This window comes from Condylura cristata, unplaced genomic scaffold, assembly GCF_000260355.1.
Source record: "Condylura cristata isolate star-nosed mole 26May11 unplaced genomic scaffold, ConCri1.0 scaffold00017, whole genome shotgun sequence".
Classification (NCBI taxonomy): Eukaryota; Metazoa; Chordata; class Mammalia; order Eulipotyphla; family Talpidae; genus Condylura; species Condylura cristata.
The window spans coordinates 5,446,666-5,467,357 of record NW_004567118.1 but is presented as its reverse complement, the minus strand read 5'-3'; the positions used below and the strand labels follow the sequence as shown (position 1 = coordinate 5,467,357).

Below are 20,692 nucleotides of genomic sequence, written 5' to 3'. Positions count from 1 at the left end.
GCCTTGGCTGCTATTGGCTAGTCTTGCCGCGGGGTGGTTTGCTGTCACTTGCTGAGGGTCTGCCCTGAGTGAAGCCCTGCCAGAAGTGCTTTATGTATTCTAGAATCTATCATCATGACCTAAGGTAACTGACATTATCCTTGTTTAACTTATTCAGGGACACAGTTTAATTAGTAGTTGAGCAAAGATGTGTAAACCCTGTCTCCAGAGTCTAGAATCTTTTATTCAGCTCCACTGGAAAACTCAAATTTTCTTTCATAGATTCAGGAAGAAATTTGGCTAACCGTGGCTGCAAGCTAGCGCCACATTGGGAGCTTCTAAGGCAGTTCCTTTGACCCCATCCCTCAAGATAACTTCAGCCACCCCTTCAGGAGCCTTTTCTAAGTCCCCCAAGTGATTCCAGCTTGCTGCCCTACTGGACAAGTTCCCAGACTTGAGCCTGCACCAGTATGACCTGGAGAACTCATTATAACGGTTTCCGACTCTGGTCTGTGGAGGGTTTGAGTCTTACATTTCTGATTCCCTGATACTGCTGTTCCACCCCACCCCCCTTTGAGAGCCATTGTATGTTCAGCATAGTTTACATGGAGAATGTGAGGGTCAGAGAGCATGGGACCTGTAGCTTGCGCTACAGCTGCTAGGGGGAGGGGGGACCTGGGGTGCTGTGCAGGGGTATGGCTCCTAGCCAGTCCTGGCTCCGCTAGAGGGCGGTGGTCAGCCAGCTGTTCCTCTGGGTGCTGATGACCCCTGTGCTCACCACACTTGTTGGCTGGATCTGAGCGTGGATGGCCAGTCTCGGACTCTTCCTTTCTCTGGAGGAGAAATCCAAGCTTAGATGGCCTCTGAAACCTGGATCAAACATTTTAATTCTGGAGGAAAAAAACAGGCTCATTTCCAAAGGACTCGAACATGACAGATGTGTACACAAAGCTTTTTGAGTTTTATTTTTTCCCTCGGGTTTGGGAGTCATCTTAACATGCATGCATTTTAAAACAATAACAGGATCTCGAACTGTTCCGAGCAGACATTAGACAAGCACAGGGGGTGAAAATTCCTATTTAAAAAATGGAAATTGCAGTGGAAACTCGAGAAATCACACACATGGTGGGGTGATAGTGTATCCTGCTCCCCAGAAGTTTAAGCTTCTTTCACATTGTTGGATCACCTCAGTCTGGCCTGACGCTCAGCGTGCTGGACAGCACCAGGCCTCCCCCGCTGCAGAGTTCACCTCCTCCGGAATGGCCGAGCAAGGGCAAGGGGCTCTTCTCAAAGCTTCCCCTTCAGCCTCTCAAGGACCTCGACTCGAGCTGTAGCGAGAGCCAGTCTGCGCTGCCCTTTGGAGGCGCTAAGTGGCCTGTCTCAGGAAAGCCGGGGCCACATCACTACCCCCTGCAGGTGGCTGGGAGATTTGGGGGCAGTTTGAGTGTGTTTTCCCTCTGATTCCTGGGCTCAGGCTAGACCCCGCCCCCTATTTCTGCCCGAGAGAGGTGAGGTCCCTGCACTTGGGGGAGCCACAGGTCTAAGGCCAGAGCGCTATACACGCTGTCCCTTCCAGCCTCTGACACGAGTAGCTCAAATGCCTTAGTGCCAAAGGTTTCTTCCTCTCTCCCAACATGAATTGGTGAAAGACAACTGGGGGGTGAGATTGGCTACTAAGAAAAGTCCTGGGTCTTTGGTCCACCTCCCCAGGGCATGCCCTGGCAGACTGAAGAGGGGCAAGTCACAAGGGCAGGAGTCTAGTCTCATGCCCCGAGCACTATCGGGGGGCCTGAACAGGCAAGAGAAAAAAGTGAAGTAGGCAGAGGAGGGGGAAGAGCGCCTGTGGTAGGAACTTAGCGCCACTGAGAACAGCCCCAGCGGCGACTCGTGGCACCTGCCACAGGCCAGTAACCCCTGAGCTAGATAAGGAGAGATGGAGCACTGAGCTCCTGGAACTGCTGGCTTCCCAGTCTGCCCACAAGCCCCACACTGCAGGGCACAGGGAAGGAGCTGGATCGGGAGACAAGACTCAGTGGTTCAGGAACAGGAACAGGGCCGGAGGCCTTCATCTAGTGGTCTAGGCGAGCTTTCAGAGAATGCCTCACTCTGGGTGGGAGACTAGTTTCTCAGCCAGGCTTTCAGGAGAAGGGCAGGAGGGAAGAAGCTGTGACGGGTGAAGTGGCAGAGGGAGGAAACGAGGACTCCCACCCAGCCCCACGCCCTCAGCCAGGTCCTATTAGATATACCTTGGTTCTTGGGAGACCCAAACCTACTCAGGGATGCCCTAGGACTGTTCAGCTTTTTGTTCTTGGCTCCTAAGAGTGCAGCTGAGAGCAGTCACTTCCCCTTGGATGTTTTCCATTGCACAGAGGAAGGGGGAGGGGCAAACACCTGCTATCAGTTCACTTTCTCTACATTCAGACTGCAAACCAAATATAATATCTTCATCAATACAAAAAGAAAGAAAACTTGTATAAACCAAGATAAATAGCTTTGAAACATCTGAATACCCAAGGAATTACAGGGCCAAACCCAAGGTTTTGAAGATAGCACAGAGAATGAATGACCTTTTTTAAAAAATCTAAAATCCACCAAACCACAGCTCAAATGTCCGACCCAATCAACAATACTGTCAGAAAAACAGAGCATTGGAAACAGAATGCTTACTTCTCAAAATGTAAACAATATACAAAAAAAAAAAAACCACAAAAATCCACAAAAACACAAAAATTCAATGTTAAAGAAGTTAGATACCTGGTAGCTTGTCTTTAGCCACGTGACTGTCACACTCCCCAGTCCGGGACATGGTCTGCAGGCCAAGTGCAGGAAGCAGTGGGAGCCCAGGGCTGCGAGGCTTGGGGGTGCTGGGCCTGGCTAGGAGCGGATCCCAACTTTCATTCTTGATTAGCAAGTGGGGAAATCAAGTCCAGATATTATTCCTATGCAATCCCGTCCAAAACTAAAGCTGTTTTCTCCCCGAGCCACCTGGTTCCAGTTCTTCCCCAAGCGACGGGGCAGCCTTCCTGCTGATGCTCGTCGCTACGATGGCCCCTTCCTGAGGCCACAGCAGTGGCCGGACTGCATCTGCCGCCTCCAGGAGGGTCTGGAGGCCCACTGGAATGCCATCTCCATTCCTCCCCGCCCTTCACGTTGCAGGTGGGACACAAGCTGGACCCTGCTCCAGAAGCCGTGCTAGGCCAGACTGGGAGGGTGCCACTGGACCCCAATCCACCCATTCAGAATGGCTCCACAAACTGTCCACTTCTATGAGGGTAATCTACAAGTCTTACCCCCAGTTCCTGGCAAGGGGGTGAGAAGATGCAGGAATGTACCGCCCCCAAAGCAGAGCAACAGGGTCACGTTCTCTCCTAGTCAGACAGGACTGTTCTGACGGCATCACGGAACACACAGCTCGCCTCTGGGGCCTGGGGAGCAGGTGGGTGGAGATCCTGAAGGAACTGCAGAATGCCACTCCTCCCGAGGGGCCACGGGTGGCACATCCACTGATGTCTCAAGGAAAGACAGCCTCGAGGCCGGGGCCTGGTGGAAGCGCATGTCCCGCCTCAAATTTGGATTTCTAGGGTCACATCCACAAGTGACCCAGAGGTCACCTCAGACTCGGGCGCCTCCATGGTAGGGGGCACCATATCCTGTGGCTGCAACTGTCCAGGTGGCAGACCACAGGTGAGGGCAGTCAGCTCCACTCGGGGTGGCCCTGGGGCTTGAAGGGCAATCTCAGCAAGGAGCACCCCAGGCACGTGCAGGTCTGACCCGACTGAACGCTCATCAAGTGAGGGTGCCTGGGAGGGTCTGAGGGCAGTAAGTGGATGGAGGCACAAGACCTCGCTGACGCTCATCGGCTTCTGGGGCTTTCCCAAGGGCAATTAACCACTGAAACACAAGGGGTCCGTGATGTCCAAAGGTGTCTCTAGTTCCCCTTGGCCCAGCGGGAGGCGGGCTCTAGAGAGAGGCCTTCTGAACTCCAGGGCTGAGGGCCCAGGGGCCTGGGCGATGATCGCAGGGTTCTCTGAGAACCAGCTCCCTAGCCCTCACCATCCCGTGAAGATGAGCTCACTCCCCTCTGAGGTCTTTGATTCTGATCCAAGATGCCTGATGTTGGTCTGGAGTGTTCCTTTGGGAGAAAAGCATTTACACGGAGCAATCAATCATGTAACATTTCACTTGGATCCAAGGCAGAAAGGTGGAGGAAGCTGCACACGAAACTCCGTAAAATTAAAAAGTTAATCCAGACAAGAGCAAATACAGCCAGGCCGAGGCGTCTGACCGCTTCTCCTCTGGCGTCAGAGTGCTCTGCTCTGAGAGGACCCTCGGCTGGGTCTGTGGGGTGCCTCGTTAATTGAAGGGAGGTGACAGCAGGGCAGGATGGGGCGGGTGAATAGGGTGATGACACACACTGCTGTGAAGAGCAAACCTGGAGCAATCAAATTTCAGAAATAAAACCCAAATAAGCCCATGAGGTTATCTCTGGCCCAAGGTATCTTAAAAGTTACAAGGGAACAACTAGGAAACCCCCTTTTAGCCCGGTTCAATTGGGTAAAACAAAAAAGCGAAGGGCAAGCGGGTGAGGGCCCATCCTGCGAGCAGGCTGCCGCAGCACGGGCCTCTCCCCAGCACGCCTCAGCGCCACAGGCTGCAGGCCACTGCCAAAGCCCTCCCCTTCCCACTCTGCTCCCACCCTCCCAGGTAGCCCACATACACCCGCTCCCTCTTTCCACCCTGACCCCACATCCAGCTCTCTGGCTCTGGCTGAAGGCAGAAGGTAACTACGTCAGGATGTTGGACATGAACTCGTTGAAGCGTTTGGAGTACTGCTCAGGGTTCACAGTCGAGATCTCGGCCCCCGCCTGAAAGACACAGAGGCCGACTCGGGTTGAGCGCCTTGGCTCTCCTCAGGGGACTGCACCTGAGAAGGGTCTGGGGGTTCCGGAGCCTCTGGCTCACCATGGGAGCTGAACACTAGCCCCCAAACCAAGCAGACTACCTTGAGGTGTGGTTCCCATGACTCAGAATCGCCCTGAGCCCACCCATGATTCACAACCCTAGTGTTCCACCTGCTGACGTGGGGCAAAGCAATGAGGTGGGGAGAGGCTCTGGATCTCTGTGGAGCCCCTGCTTGGAGAACAGTTGCGTGAAGTTCATCAGGAGATGGCCTCTGGGAGCAGTGTGGGGATGTAAACAAAGCTATTACCAGAGGTCAACGAGATGCACCCCATGGCCAACAGCCCAGGGGAGAGGCCCAGGTGGGGCCCTGAGGGCCGGGCAACTGAGGAAAACAAGCTGGGCTATTACCCAGCCACGGGCGGCTGGGCTGTGGGTGGCAGAGAAAACAAGGCAAGTGGGGCCTGCTCTTCCCCATCCCTGCTCTGCGGAGGGCAGGGCTTCTGCGCCGGGGTCTGGGCCTCCTCACCCCATGCTTCACCGTCTTGGCAGCGTGTGCGGCTTTCTTCTTAGCATCGTAAGGTGTGAGGATGTCGATGATGGCCATGAAATAGACCTCCTTCTTAGGGGCGCCTGCAGGAGAAGGGAAGCGGGAGGGGAGGAAGAGGGCAGGGAGCAGAGCAGAAAGCACTGGGCCCAGCTGGACCCAGCACTTTTCAGATCTGTCCAGCACTTTGGATCTGAGAAAAATGGGTCTTTCTGGAAACCTTACTTGCTCTTTAGTCACCCTGTGGGTTAACATGACAGTGTTTATAAGGTTTTGTGCATCTCATGAACCAGGCAGAACCACGCCTCAGACCTCTCAGATAGAGAAGTGAAGGAAGCCTGATGGAAGGACCCAGGGCCCCTGAAGACAGCTACTAGTTATGACCTGGTAGGGGAATGTGGAGGCAGCAAGTGGCGGAAGCCAGCAATTAATGAGGCCCACATACCCACGGGGCATCTGCCTGAGGGGCAGAATGAGGGCGGGGGTGGGGGCAGGAGGCACAGGCTGCTACTTACTTTCATGGCTTTTCATGGCATAGACGTCAACAGAGGGATCGAATTCCCCAGGACCAAAGAAGCGGGGAAAGCTGAGCAGGTTGCCAGGGCTATCTGGAGGGGTGCCGTAGGAGCAGAGCAGGCTGCCCCCCACGCCGTCATTCTCACACTCCTCCTCCTCTGCCCGCTCCTCCACCTCCATCTCCTCCTGCTCAGCTCGGTCCACATCGTGGATGCCGACCAGCAGGCTGTAGTCCATGATCTTCAGCTGGGCCAGGAACTAGAGGAGAGAAGGGGAAGGAAGAGGCTACACGCACATCGCAGTGGAGCCTGAAAGAGGAGGAAGGGGGAACTTTCAACTCAGTCCTGATTCTGAGCACAACAGGGAACAAGACATGGGGTATCTGCCCTCAGCAAGCTCCCCACGGGCAGGGAGCAGGCAGGGTGAGGGCCTCCCTGAGGGGAGGGCTCAAGACCGGGAGGAAGGGTCGTGTGAAGAGGAGCCAGGCGGACAGAGGCAGGGGGAGCGCTGCAGGAAGTAACAGCCTGCACAGCCGAGTCTGAAGCGAGTCTGAAGCGGGAAATAATGCAAAGGAACACTGCGGAAAAGGCTGGCGAGAGGCATGCGACACAGTAGTGTCTCTTCAAAGCACCAATCTCAGCCCACTGTGAGTCCTAGATCCAATTTAGTGAGCAAGGATCAGCACTGCTAAGCATTACTCAGTGCCACAGATAAACCAAGAAACATCAGACTACGTAAGATGAAGTGAGGCGGACAACCAGTTGAAGGCCTGAACAGAACAAGAGGAAGTCCTCCTTCCTGCCTGCGCTGAGATATCAGCGCTTTCCTGCCTTCTAACGCTGGAGCGAACATCAGCCCTCCCTGGTCTCCAGCTTGCTCTCTGCAGCCTCCAGTCATGAGTCGATTCCTTACAATGAGCAGCCATCTACCTAGCCACCCTGTCTCTCTCTCCAGCCCACTGGTTTGTACTGGTTTTGCTTCTCTAGAGAATCTTGATATGCAAGTATCCATCAACAATTGCATGGGTAAACAAACAAGGGGTTGAGATATGTACCATACACATGCACACTGAAGTTTATTCAGTCTTAAAGAGGAAATTCTGACATTGGCTACAACATTGAAGACATTGTGTTAAGTGAAATAAGCTAGTCACAAAGGGCAATTATGATTCTGCTTATTTGAGGTTCCGAAGCAGTTTCACAGAGACAAAAAGTAGAATAGTAGGGTAGGGTGGGGCAAGTCAGTGTTTATTGTGTACAGTTTCAGTTGTAGAAGATGAAAAATTCCAGGGACTGGAAGGGTGGAAGGGTGGCCACAGCACAGTGTGAATAAACAATGTCACAGAACTAAGCATTCGAAAATGGTTACAATCTTGTATTTACATGTACTGTACCACAATAAAAAATATTCTTTAAGGTCTGTAGGATTTGGCCCTAGTAAGCAGACCCCCAATTTATTAAAATACAGTAGCCAGCAAATTATCAAGCAGCCCGGGTAACAGGCACCACTTAGCGTCTGTCCTCCACGGAGGGCTCCCCACAGGATGCCCCCTTCCAAGCAGAGGGCTTGGAGCCAGAGGAGGGTCTGGCTGGAGGGTCCTAACAGCTGGCTTCCGGTCACTGATGGCAGGCTGCCCCTCCCCAGGGGCCACCAGCAAGCGAAGCAGGAAGGGTAATCTGAGGAAGGTGCTGCAGCGGTCCCACGGGCACAGACGGGTCCCTCCCCGAATGGCGCGCTCCCCTGCACGCGCAATCACGCTTCCTTTGTCTGCACTCCTGGACAGCAGTGAGTTCAATTTTTCTTAAGATCAAAGAGGCTCCTGCTCTGGGGACAAGAGGGAGCCCTGCTCGACTACCATGCAAATGAGGGCTAGGAAGTACCTCTACATCCCGTTTCAGCTTTTCCAAGAAGTTCTTTTTGCTCTCCTCTCCCACATGCAGCTTCTGCCCTTCGTTGAGGAAGTCATTGTCTTTGAATGTTGGCAAGTCCTTGGCCTGGGAGAACAACAGTCAGGATGGGGAGGCCTGACCCATCCACCCCAGGGAGCTCTTCTGGGACAATGGTGTTGAAAAGGGAAGAGTCCTTAGCACACAGACGGTCAATGGGCCAACCAAAGCTCAGTGCAGGAGGCAACATCCTAGGCTCTGCCAGGCAGGGACGGATGGCCACTCGGGTGCATATGTCAAACAATGAGAAGTGACTAAAGCAGGGCCTCCTGCCAAGCCTGGACTACCTCAAACTTGGGCAGCCACTCTCTGACTCAGGCTGGGCTCTAAGATGGAAACTGCTGGTTCTTGAGGACTGTGAAGAACCCAGCAAGGGCAGAAGTTTAAAGCTGCAGTCCTAGCCAGAGGCGAAGGATGAGAACAGGTAGGACTGAGCGACACAGAGTATCCCATGCTGACAGACTCTTATCTGGGGGCTGCAGTGGAGGAACGGGCAGGACGGCTGACAGGGGACTCTGACCCAACTGACCCAGCCACACGTGACCAGCACAAGCCCGAGCATACCTTCTCCTTGTCACTTGCTTCTCTGGCAACAGTAGAACCCTGAAAGGATAAAAACTATCAGGAGAGGCCCTCCCTGGTGGCGCAGCGGGTTAAAGCACAGCACTGAGAAGCTAAAGCCACTTCCGCATGAGTTCAAATCCCGCCTGCCCCAGAGGAGACCACATGGCATGGCAGACCTCTCCTGACCCGCCCGCTGCTCCCCTCAGCAGTGTACTTCGTTGATCTGCCTGTTCTGCTCCCCACTCTGTCTCTGGTGAAGCCTCTCACCGCCCCTGAGCCTCTGGCCTGTACCCCAGTTCTGTATGTACAAATAAATAAATCTTTAAAACAAACAAACAAAAAAACAAACTATCAGGAGAAGTCCTGCTGAAGTCAATTCACCAAGTGAAATTGGGGAAAATTAGCAGGGGAACTGGAGCAGGCTGTTTAGAATCCTGAAGGGGCCAGGAGGCAGCAGCTTGCTCATGTCCGCTGTCACAGGCCATTTACAGAGCTCTGCGCATGTGCGGGCAGGCGGGGTGCTCAGGAAACAGGACCACACCAAAGGACAGTGCCTGCCCGCAGGGAATGTTCCTTCTCACAGGGCCACACATCCCGCAGTAGCTACTCAGTTAAGTAGTCACTCATTAGATACAAAGGTGCTAAGGGGAGGATGCAGGACGCGCCAAGCAGGTGCCAGGGTCAGGGCCTGAGCTGCAGGCCAAGGCCTGTTTCCTGGGAGAACTGATACTTGAATGAAACTCAGAAGGGTAACTGGTGGGGGAAGGCGGAGGTAGACAACAGGGCAGGAAGAGGGGAGGACTGGAAGGGGAGGGGTCCAGGCAGCCTATGTGAGATCTGGCGCAGGAGGCATCGGGCACTTAGGGATGGGAGAGGCAGACGTGGAGGGGTGTGAGGTGACAGAAGCCGGGAAGCTGGGTTCAGAGACAACAGAGTCCCAGGCCCCTGGCACAGGTGTGTCTGGAAATGCACTCGGACGGCCAATCCAGCAAGCCTGGGCAAGGGCAGAGAGGGCGTCGCGCAGCCCGACCCGCGCTGCTGCCCTCGTGTGCACATCCCACTGACAGGACTGGGAGAACAGTGACTGTCACATGAATCTGGCACATTTAGAGCTAAAGAACCTCTCGTTACTGTCCCCTGGCCTTTGACCAGCCTTTGGTCCACATCAGCTCTGGTCACCTATTCACGCCACAATATGCGCACCAGCCTTCCCGCTAAGTGGCAGAGGCCGGGCCCAGTCTCAGGGCAGAGGCAGCCACAGAGCTGGGAGACACAGCGACCTTACCTTGAGGTCATACTTGCGGTGCACAGTGAGCCGATGGCTGAACACATTTCTGGTGACCACCATATAGGTCTCCACGCCGTCCACGGTCAGCCGGTACATGCCCAGGAACTGTGGCAAAAGGGTGTTGCCATGACACTCCACTATGAACTAGGAAGAAAGGGAGGGAAGGCGGAGGAATTTATGAAAGTGCTGGGTGGACAGGGCATTCTCCAGGGTGAACATTCCCCAGGATTTTAATCTTAAAGATTTGTTTTATTTATTCATGCATACAAGAACTGGGGTACAGGCCAGAAGTGTGCAGGGGGTGAGAGGATCACCAGAGATAGAGTGGGAACCCACTGAAACACACTGCCAAGGGAGCAGTGGGCCAGACAGGACAGGTCTGCCACGCCATGTGGGTCAGCTCCCGGCTGGGGATCGAACTCGTGCTGCAGGGACTGTGAACAGCTTGTAGTGCCGAGACTTAACCCTGGTTCCACCAGAGACCCCCAACTTTTCCACTAGTGGCCTTCTAAATGTGTTCTGTGAAATCATGGGACTTCCTCAGGCAAAGTCACCCCCAACTGGCATGGCAGAGTAGAGGCTGAGCACGTAGGGCACACCTTTGCCCTAGTTTTCATGGCAGGAAAACCCCTGATCTCGGCCTTGCATCTCCTCTACTGGCTTGAAATGAGAAAGCCCAAGGACAGAGGGGACTGTGGAGGCAGAGCTATAAGCCAGGTGTCTGAGAAACAGAATGGCTCTACTCTCTCTCTTTTTTAAATATTTATTTATGCATACAAGAACTGAGTGTAGGCCAAAGGTGGTGGTGGTGGTGGTGAGAGGATTCACTAGAGACAGAGTGGGGAGCAAAACAAGCAGGCTGACTGAAGCGCACTGCTGAGGGGAGCAGCAGGCGGGTCAGGAGAGGTCTGCTGCGCCATGTGGGTCAGCTCCCTGGCTGGGCATCGAACTCGTGCTGCAGTGGCTCCTGAGAGCTTCATAATGCTGAGGCTTTCATTCCTGTGCCATCAGGGAGACCCCTCTCTAACAGCTCCTAACCGTGCCCTGCCCAGGCCTTGCTGTAAACTCCCCCAAATTGGAAGTTCCTCTTTACCAATTTTCAGGCACCACAGAGAGAAGCCAGCTTTCCTTAAAGCCCCCCCGCACAGGGCCTCCCTGGTGGCACAAAGAGTTAAGTCTCAGAGCTATTAAATTATGACTAGCAACTAAGGCCTAAATTCAATCCCCATCCCATCCTACCCACTGCTCCCCCCAGCAGTGTATGTCAGAACATCTGCCTGTTCAGCTCTCCACTCTGTCTCTGGTGAATCCTCTCACCTCCCGCACCTCTGGCCTGGACCCCAGTTCCTATATGAATGAATAAAAGTAAATCTAAAAAAAAAAAAAAAAAGCCCCCACAGGCTCAGGACCGGTATGCAGATGGTGCCCTACTCCCTGCTTTTCTCGTGGACGGATCGCAGAGGCAGGAGGGCCGCAACGGAGAAGCAGCAGCCCTGCCGCCTGCCCAGACCGCATTGAGAAGAAATGAAGCAGGTGCCAGAGCGCGAAGACTTCCCGACGCTGACAAGAAACAGCTGTTCGCTGGGCCTGCCAGCCGCCCGCTCTCACGTCTTCTCTCAAGCTTCCACTTCGCAACAGCACAACACAGGGCGGGGCCAGGTGCTGAGTGCCCACGTGTCTGACGCCACCCGCGAGGACCGACCCTCCCGGAAAGCTCCACTGGGGCTCTCTTCTCCCCCTCCAGCCCCTCCTCCAACGTCCAGACTGGGACTCACCATACCTGGTGGTATTTCTTTAAGATGTTGTGCATCTCGGCCACATCCTCGCTTGACACCGTCTTGATGACGAAGCGCCGGTCATAGGTGGTGAGGAAGCGCGTGCCGCAGCGGCCCTGGCTGTCACTGTTGACTGGGGCGCTGCGCGTCACCGAGTTCTGATGGACCAAGACAAGGGCAGGCTGGGAGAACAGGGCTCTGGCGTCTACTCTGAGTCTTCTGGCGTGGGCCACACTGCCGCTCCAAAGCAACAGCTGCCCACCCTTTCTGTGGGAAGCTCAGCCTCCTAGAGGGTCCTAAATGTTCTCCCCCCCAACCTGGCTCCTGACCCCCAACCGAGAGGGAAGAACGCTGGGAAATGCTTCCTTCACTGAGCTCAGCGCTCCCTGCACCCCACTGGCCTCGCGCTCAGGGTGCTCCCTCAGGCCTCGCAGAAGCCACTTCACTTCTCTGCCCCTGAGCTTCCGCACCTGAACACCAGGATGTGGGAGCTGATTCTCCCCGTCTCTTGAGGTGACCGTTTAGGAAATATTCCAGAAGTCTAGTATAAGGAAACCATGGACATGGTCGTCTCTTTCCCTGGAAAACCTTTCCAAGAGCAGGAAGCTGATCCTCATCCTGGTGCCTGACCCCTCTTCCTCACTCAACTCCTGAACCTTGTACAGGATTACAACGTGGTTCTGGGGAGCTTTCCCGGTTCTGCCTCTACTCCACTCCACCCATTTCCCTTAGGATCAGAAAGCACCAGAAGCCTCCGAGGGCCTGGCGGAGAAGGCATGTCAATCAAGGGGATGTGTCAAACAAGCAGAGGGCAGAACGAGGTCGAGGAGGAAAGCCCAAATGTCCCTGGTCCTAAGAAAACACACGTGGGAATCCCTCACAGAAATGCCTCATGTCTGAGTCCTTTCCTCAGGCCCGGCCTTGGATCCTACTTGTCCCTTCACCTAGGTAAAGAGAGGTGCACTGCCTCAAGGCAGAAATGTAAGTCTGAAGGGGCAAGGGGCTCTCTAAACTAAAAGAGCACCCCTCAAAACTGGGCGCCCCCTGTCCATGAATAGGCTACATGACTGCATGCCTCACTCTCCCAGGAAGACCTGCAGGCCTTGAGCCCAGGCGGGAGGCGGCCTATCCCGGCCTCACTGCCAGCGTCACTTTGGACCCCGCAGCGTGGGTAGTCCACACGTAGAGTCCTCTCCTTAAACACAATCTCCCTGTCCCCATTTCAGTTTTGGGCACAGATTTTTGCCCACAAGGCTATCAGAGAAAAAAACGCAGACACTGAGAGGATGTGGCTGGATGGCTGAGGGAAGGGAAGACACCACGCGAGAAAAGCGGTCCTAGCAACCTCAGGTTGCAATAATGGCAGGAAGTTTTCAGAAAACCTCAGGCTCCAACCAGGTCACGACTGAGTTGAGGACTCTGACCTAACAGAAGGGGCTGGAGGGACCTCCCAGTACCTCTTAGATGGGGATAGCCCTGAGAGGGCCAGTCTTGACTGCGCGTCCACTCAACACCTCCCCACCCCCGCCCAGGGCCCATATCTTTGTGGGTGGTGGGGGGCAGGGGCCAGGAGACTCGGAAATTACAGTATTCCAGGCTATACACTTCTCCTCACAGACAAATGAAGTTAAGTTATATTTCTTAATGCTCTCAAAGCGAAGTGGAAAATTCTCCCACCTTCGCTACCAGGCTGTCTGCCAAGGGAAGAAAGTACAGGGAAGGTGCTAGGTGGAAAGGAATGGAGACCACAGGCTATTATGACTCAGCCGATCTCGTCCCTCATTTGGGGACTGATTCCTCCCTGTAGGTCAAAGGGCTCCATGACAGCCTCACTGCTCAAAGGGGGCGGCTGCCGGCCATGTCTACCCCCCTCCCAACACCAGGCAGGAGATATGTTCAGGAGGCGACACTCATACCTGGCAAGAGGTTACACTACCCTTGAAGTCTTCCTTTTCTAATCTGTCTTATCTGCTTTAAGAGGACTCATCTCTCGCTGGCAACAATTCTCTCTCTTAAGTCAAACTACGAAGGAGAAGGGTTCTTCAGCCTAGACTGGGAATGTCAGACTGAAATGAAGCAGCTTCCGTGGGCCCTCTCCCTCCCGTTCCTCTCCCTCCCGAGGAGCAGAGCTGGGCCTGCTCTCATGAAGCCTGTGCCTGAAAGGAGTCAGAAGCACTCCTAAGGCCCGCCCCGGCCACCCCAAGTACCCGCCCCTTCTGGAGAGACTGCCTGGGCCAGGGAGACTTGGCAGGAAGACAGAGCATGAGCCCAGCAGGCACTTTCTCCTCCACTTGTCCTGCCTGTGGCCTCCTGACCCCACTCCACTGCCCAACCCCCCCAATTCCGCAAAGACACCCCATACCTGGTAATCCTGATCATCAATCCCAAACCTTTCTCGGAGATTTCGAAACACCATGGGGCAGTACTCCTTAAACTTAAAGCGGCTGGGGAGGTTTTCCCTAGGAAAAAGCAGAAAAAACACTTCGTGACTCTCTCCTTGCTCATCTTAAGGCCTAATCAGAACCTCTCAAGTGCATTCCACAGATCTGGACCTGAACTGCTTAAAATGAAAGTTTCTAGGCTCCACAAGTTCTGGAACTAAGTGTGGAAATCTGCATTTTGAACAAACAGTCCAGGCGAATCTGAGCAAGTTAAAAAGTTTAAGAACTTTTCAACTTGTGAATTCACTTTGTAAAAATTAATCTAGCTGTACACTTATGATTTACGCATTCCTACTGAGTGTAGATTACCTTTCAACCACATTTACCTTGCAGGGAAAACACCTGAACTGCAAGGCTGAGAACAGACCTCACATCATGCAACTGTACTTTCTAGACGGGTGACTGCAAGGAATGTCTGCTGTGAGATGATCTTCGGTCTGGTCTGACTATGAAGGGAAAGGGCCCTCTCCTGTGGAGATGTTTAAATGAACACATCCTGAAGATGGTTACATCCCAGGAAGCCCCACCCATGGCTTCCACTGGGCTGGAGGGGAAGGGAGATACAGATAGAAGAGTCAGTTGACTAGGATCCCATCTGTTCCTGAAACCTTAATGCTGGCTGCTGGCACAATCTCCACGCTTCCCACTCCTTAGTCAACACTGATTCCCAGGAGGAGAGAGAATCACCTTGAAGTGATGCCTCCTCCAAGTCCTCCATCGTGGCAAGAGTCACCCTGCTTGCAACACTCCCTTTCAAAAGCAAATCCCTCTGATGGCTCCAGGATGACAGACTGCAAGGAGCGAAAAGCCAACGGCTTCGCGCGCAGGCCGCGTACGCCCCTGTCTTCTGGTAAACAGCACTGGACGCTAGAAACTAGCACATCAACAGTTGTTCAAAGGACAAAGGGACTCAAGAAAGCTAGAAGAGGCTGCTTTAGGCCAAGGTATCAAGGCGGCAGAACTTCACCAGAGGTCAAAGACCCTCCAAGACGGCAGTGCAAAGCAGCTTCCAGAGCCCTGACATCTGCGACAGAACACGACAAGCCCTTTCAACCACACCTAAGTTTATGTTAAAGAGATGCCTTCTGGAAACTCTTAAGATTGCCAGGGGAACCAATTAGGGTGAAGGGCTGGTAATTTCAGTTTCACATCCTGGTGAAACTGGGACGGGAGAGGGGCTGAAGGTACACTCGGTCATCAAAGGCCAATGGTTTGATCCATCATGCTTTTATAAACAAGCCACCACAAAGCCCAAAGGACAGATTCAGGAGCTTCCAGGCTGGTGAGCATCTGGCGGTGTGGGGGTGGCACACCCCTTCCCACATCCCTTGCCCAAAGTAACTTTTCCATTTGCTGGTCCTGAGTTTGTATCTTTTTATAAGCTGGCAATCTAGGAAGTAAACTCTTCTCCTGAATTCTGGGAGTTTCTCTATCAAACATACAAGCCTGGGGATGGGGACACTGGGGAACTCTCCAATCTACAGTAGTTTGAAAGAAGCACAGGTGACAACCTGAATATGTGTTTGGCATCAAAAGTGGCGGGAGCAAGGGGCTCTCATAGACCTGAGGCCTTCATCCATGGGGCCTGGCACTGACTCCCGGTGCCTCGTGTCAGCGCTGGACTGAACTGCAGTACACGCTGCTGGTGTCACAGAACCGCTCAAGATGTAGAAAACCCACACAGCTGATGTCAGAATGAGTGAAGGATGGCGGCTGTGTGCGGCAAGAGGAAACACAGGGGAGTTCTCCATCTGCATAGGTGGCCACGTAGCAAGCAGCAGCAATGGAGACAGACAGCTTCTAGAACAAGATGTTATTACTTACTATGGCAGAGAGGCCACTAAGGGATGGTTTCAAATCAAGCTTCTCCTCCGGGCTAACAGCCTGGGAATGGTGGCATGACAAAGCCCAGCTGGTGAGGTGGTGGGGACTGTGGGACAATGGAGAGTGGAACGAGGAATCAAATGCAGAAAGGAAGAGAATGTGATCACTAAGTAATTCCTGGGGGGACCCATAGTGGAGTGAAAAAACTAGGTCTCCGAGGGGCTTAAAACAGACTACACTGCCAGTTGAGACAGCTGCTCCATGAAAACGAGACACTTTCACACACCAGTGTAAATCCAAGAAGCCACAGGGAACAAAAAAATGCGAAGTTACTTTGGACAGTGCCCTTGGGCGCGTGCTCAGCCCAGTGTTCACACAACAGTTGGAGAGCAGGAGCTTGGCTACAACCCAGGCCAAGAGCATGCCTGGCAGCCGCCTGCCTCGGACTCAGATCCAGATAGAACCTGCTGTCAGCCTCCTACCGCACACCTGCTTCCGAGGAGCTCAGGTCTACCTAAACTAACCCTAGATGAACCACCCAGGGCGGGCCACAGCCCCAGGGACTGAGGTAGGCTGCAGGAGTGAGAGGACAACACCAGGGGGAGAGGCCGGCACTGAAAGCATTTCCCAGTAGCTTTTCAGCTGTGATCCAGGTGTCGATGTCACTCTGCCGGGTGCTGACTTGGCACCCAGCAAGCAGGAATTTTCAGAAGTTCTGTCTTGAGGGCAAGAGCCACCCACAAAATCTGAGCCCACTCAGTAGGCAACTTACTTGTTGAAGAGATGATTATCCACCTTGATCTTGCTGTAGGCTTTGAAGTCATCTGGCATTAGCATGACAGGGACAGGGACATTGCTCAGCTCATTGATCTGCAAAGCAAGGGGAAAGTGAGGTTCTCAGCCAGGTATGAGACAACATACCACAGTGTAAGGACCCCTGTATCACCAAAACATACCCATGAATTCCTTCTTGTCTTTATTTCTGCTCTTCAAGTAAGTTCCCAATCTCCTCTCTACCTATTAAAATTCTCCTCACTGAATGCAAACTAGTACAACCACTATGGAAAACTATTTGGAGGTTCCTCAAACTGCTTAACATGGAGATTCCCTATGACCCAGCAATCCCACTCCTCGGTATCTGATACCCAAAAGACACAAAAACACTGATTCAAAAAGATACCAGCACCCCCATGTTTATTGCTGCTTTATTTACAACTGGAAAAACATGGAAGCAGCCCAAATGCCCAGAAGTAGATGACTGGATTAAAAAGATGTGGTACATATATACCATGGAATATTACTCAGCAACCAAAAAAAAAAAAGAAACACATATCTTTTGCAGCAACTTGGATGGAGCTGGAAAAGATCATGCTTAGTGAGATAAGCCAGAAAGAAAAAGAAAAATACCGAATGGTTTCATTCATAACAGGGGTATAATGGAACAGGTGAGAAAATAATAAGAATAATGCACAGCCATATACCAGAGACATTTTGTGGGGGTGGAGTAGGGAGTGGGATCAAAAACGGTAGGGGGAAGGAAATGCACTGGACTATGGTGATGGCACATGGGTGACTTGGTGATGGGAAACCCACAGGGATTACAATTGAGATAAAAAAAAAAAATGTACAGGCCCTCCCTGGTGGCGCAGCGGGTTAAAGCACAGCACTAAGAAGCCAAAGCCACTTCCGCATGAGTTCGATCCCCGCCTGCCCCGGAGGTGACCACATGGCGCGGCAGACCTCTCCTGACCCGCCTGCTGCTCCCCTCAGCAGTGTACTTCATTGATCTGCCTGTTCTGCTCCCCACTCTGTTTCTGGGGAAGCCTCTCACCGCCCCTGAGCCTCTGGCCTGTACCCCAGCTCTGTATGCGCAAATAAATAAATCTTTAAAAAAAAAATGTACAAAATGATGTAAAAATAAACTACTATATTATTTAAAAAAAAATTCTCCCCACATGACAAGGTATGTTCCCCATAAAGCTTACTGTCTAGACCAAACACCGTTCCTTCTCAGCTTGGAATTCCTGAAGCACTGTTTATACCCAGCTTCTGGCCACCTCACAGCTTCCCTCATATTGCAACTAGTGCATATAAGCCTCACTCGCCTGCTGGACTGTCAGCCAGCCAAGACCATATCACTGATCATTGTAAGCAAAGATCATCTCACTGGTCTTTGGGGTGCTCAGCACCATGATCTGTTTATGGTAGTATATAAATAATTGCCTTTTCTTTTTTTTTTTTATAAAGATTTCTTTTATTTTAAAAAAAAGTTTATGTATTTATGTATACAGAACTGGGTACAGGCCAAAGGTGCAGGGGGTAGAGCGAGAAGCAGGATAGGCAGATCAATGAGGGGAGCAGCAGGCGGGTCAGGAGAGGTCTGCTGTGCCATGCAGACCAGCTCCCTGTCCAGGGATCGAACTTGAGCTGAAGAGGCTATGGCGAGCTTCACTGTGCTGCGCTTTAACCCGCTGCGCCACCAGGGAGAGCCCAACTACATAAATAATTGTCAAATGCAATAATAAATGGACCAAAAGATAAATGTTACTCAAGCCACTAGGTATTAATTGAGGCTTCTGAATCTTCACAAAAATGGTGGTCACTCCAAAAATCAACTTGAGGTAGGAAAAAAGCTGGATGGGTTTGTGTGGGCAAGTAACTCATCTTCAAAGCAAAGCATTACATTTAACTTTAAAGTGACATCAGGTCACTGGCTCACTCAACTCTCCTGATTAAAGCAGGGCCAGCTATTGCCATGTCCTGTCTTATGCTGAACTGGGGGAGATGGGACAAGGCAAACAAGCCTTCAGGTTGTCTTTCATTGTGGGTCCTGATTTCCCACTGGCGCAGAGAGCCCTTCCCATCCCAGCTTCCCCAATTCGTGGTCTAATTACCTCTCCCATCACAACAGAGTATTTGACATCTGACCCTCAACCCAGCTGCCACTAATGCACGAGGAAACCTTAGTCCAGACTTAATGGAGGAGGAGGGGCAGCCCAGCCTTGTGCTACCCAGATATCCTCTCTGCAAATCTATTACTCAATGAGGCCCCATGTGGCAGTAAGGGAACAGCCCAGAGTCATTAGGACTCTTCCAGGAGCATAAGTGGGGGGAAATGGCATTTAATTTGATGCCCCTTTTTATGTTCCAAACCTTTTTTTTTTTTCTTTAGAAATGTCAGAAAATGAAGTAAGTTCAAATTAATGCAGTAACTCGGCTAGGGAACCTGGAGGAGTGAAAAATCCAGTTTACTTGTGGGGAAATTAAGGAAGGCACAAGAGTATGTGTACGGGGGAGGGGCAGTGAGGGCACACAACAAGTTGGCAGCAGGGCAGAGTCGCTAACCTGCTGGCACAAACTGTCACAAAGAGTATATCCTGCATGATTCCGTGACACGAAGTTCCAGAGCAGGGCTCTGTAGTGAGAGCATTCTGAGAAGAGACTACCTGGGTTGGACTAGAAAGAGTTGACTTTAAAGGAACATGAGAGGTGTGAATTCAGGGTTAAAAAAAAAAAAGAGGGGCTCTCCCTGGTGGCGCAGCGGGTTAAAGCACACCACTAAGAAGCTAAAAGCCGCTTCTGCATGAGTTCGATCCCCGCCAGCCCCGGAGGAGACTACATGACGCAGCAGACCTCTCCTGACCCGCCCGCTGCTCCCCTCAGCAGTGTACTTCATAGGTCTGCCTGTTCTGCTCCCCACTCTGTCTCTGGTGAATCCTCTCACCCTCCGCATCTCTGTCCTGTACCCCAGTTCTGTACGAATAAAGCTTAAAAAAAAAGGGCAATTTAAAAAAAAAGGGGGGCCCTCCCTGGTGGTGTAAAGGTTAAAGCCCAGCAGCTGCTTCAATGGTGACCCACATGGCACGGCAGATCTCCTGTCTCTCACCCGCTGCTCCCCTCTGCAGTGTACTTTGAAGATCTGCCTGTTCTGCTCCCCACTCTGTCTCTGGTGAATCCTCTCACCACCCCTACACCTCTGGCCTGTACCCCAGTTCTGTATGCATAAGCAAACAAATCTTTTTTTTAAAAAACCGTGAAAGGTTGTTGGGGGTGATGATTACATGGCCATATACATTTACTGAAACGTAAACTATACACCTAAAGCCCCCGGCACGCCCAGGTCTGTGACGCCTGCCATCGACTAACACACACAGCCCTGTCAGCTCCCTACCAAGGGTGCTCACAAGAAAGCCTGCATTTTGAGTGTGTGTCTATGGAGGAAACCATTCCACTTCCTTGTTTTTCTGCCAACAGAAACAATTCCACTTCCTTTTCCCTTGCATATTAAGCCTGGACCTGACAATTAAGAAATCAGAAGCTCATGGCTCTTAAGCGATCCCATCTTTTCTAATTCATACCTCTATGCTAGAAAGAACATAGCACTGGCTCAAAGAGAATGGTTTTACACCAAATGGTTCAGCATGTGCTACTAATTGATTCTGGGTGCAGCTAAAATCCTGACTGAGTGCCAGCACTTGATGTGGGAAAATGGAAACTAAAACACTTGCTTGAGATGGGTCAACTGCCCCTTGCCAGGGTGAATTATTCTAATTATTCTAACAGGAGGTATTGGGGAATGCTCTGTTCATTATTTTCCTGTGTGACTCTTAGTGCAGCTTAGTTTGAGTAGTTTTAAGTTGATCGGTCTAGATGTCATTTCATAGCCTCTCTTGACAACATACAATGCAGCAGAGGACATTTCTGAGATGACATACTGAAAGACAACCCATGCACCTGAACCCCGTAGGCTCACCTCCCATTTACACTGGGCCCCATGCAGATGATTCACTCTAGGGATTAGCTGTACTGTTTTTTTTTTTTTTTTTTTTTCAGAAGACGGCATACGAGATGTCGAGCAGTGACTGGAGTTCAGACGTGTGCTCTTTACTCCTCGTTTTAGACAATATTTCTCT

At 52.1% G+C, this 20,692-nt stretch overlaps 1 protein-coding gene across 3 annotated transcripts in view; it reads right to left on the bottom strand.

The window, feature by feature from the left end:
- Positions 1-349: 349 nt before the first annotated feature.
- PIP4K2B (phosphatidylinositol-5-phosphate 4-kinase, type II, beta) overlaps positions 350-20,692 on the bottom strand; it is a 27,579-nt gene continuing 7,236 nt past the window's right edge. The window contains exons 2-11 of one of the 3 annotated variants that reach the window (XR_001145545.1): positions 16,552-16,649; positions 13,877-13,973; positions 11,520-11,672; positions 9,737-9,883; positions 8,452-8,490; positions 7,822-7,935; positions 5,941-6,199; positions 5,408-5,511; positions 2,734-4,844; positions 350-869 (exon numbers count right to left, since the gene is read on the bottom strand). Coding sequence is in view for 2 of the 3 variants with exons in the window: in XM_012726429.1 (XP_012581883.1) it covers positions 4,764-4,844; positions 5,408-5,511; positions 5,941-6,199; positions 7,822-7,935; positions 8,452-8,490; positions 9,737-9,883; positions 11,520-11,672; positions 13,877-13,973; positions 16,552-16,649 (1,092 nt within the window). In the remaining variant the exon portion in view is untranslated. Of the gene's footprint in view, positions 870-919; positions 4,845-5,407; positions 5,512-5,940; positions 6,200-7,821; positions 7,936-8,451; positions 8,491-9,736; positions 9,884-11,519; positions 11,673-13,876; positions 13,974-16,551; positions 16,650-20,692 lie in introns of those variants that run through there. The other 2 variants (XM_012726429.1, XM_004684267.2) reach the window with 2 other exon arrangements.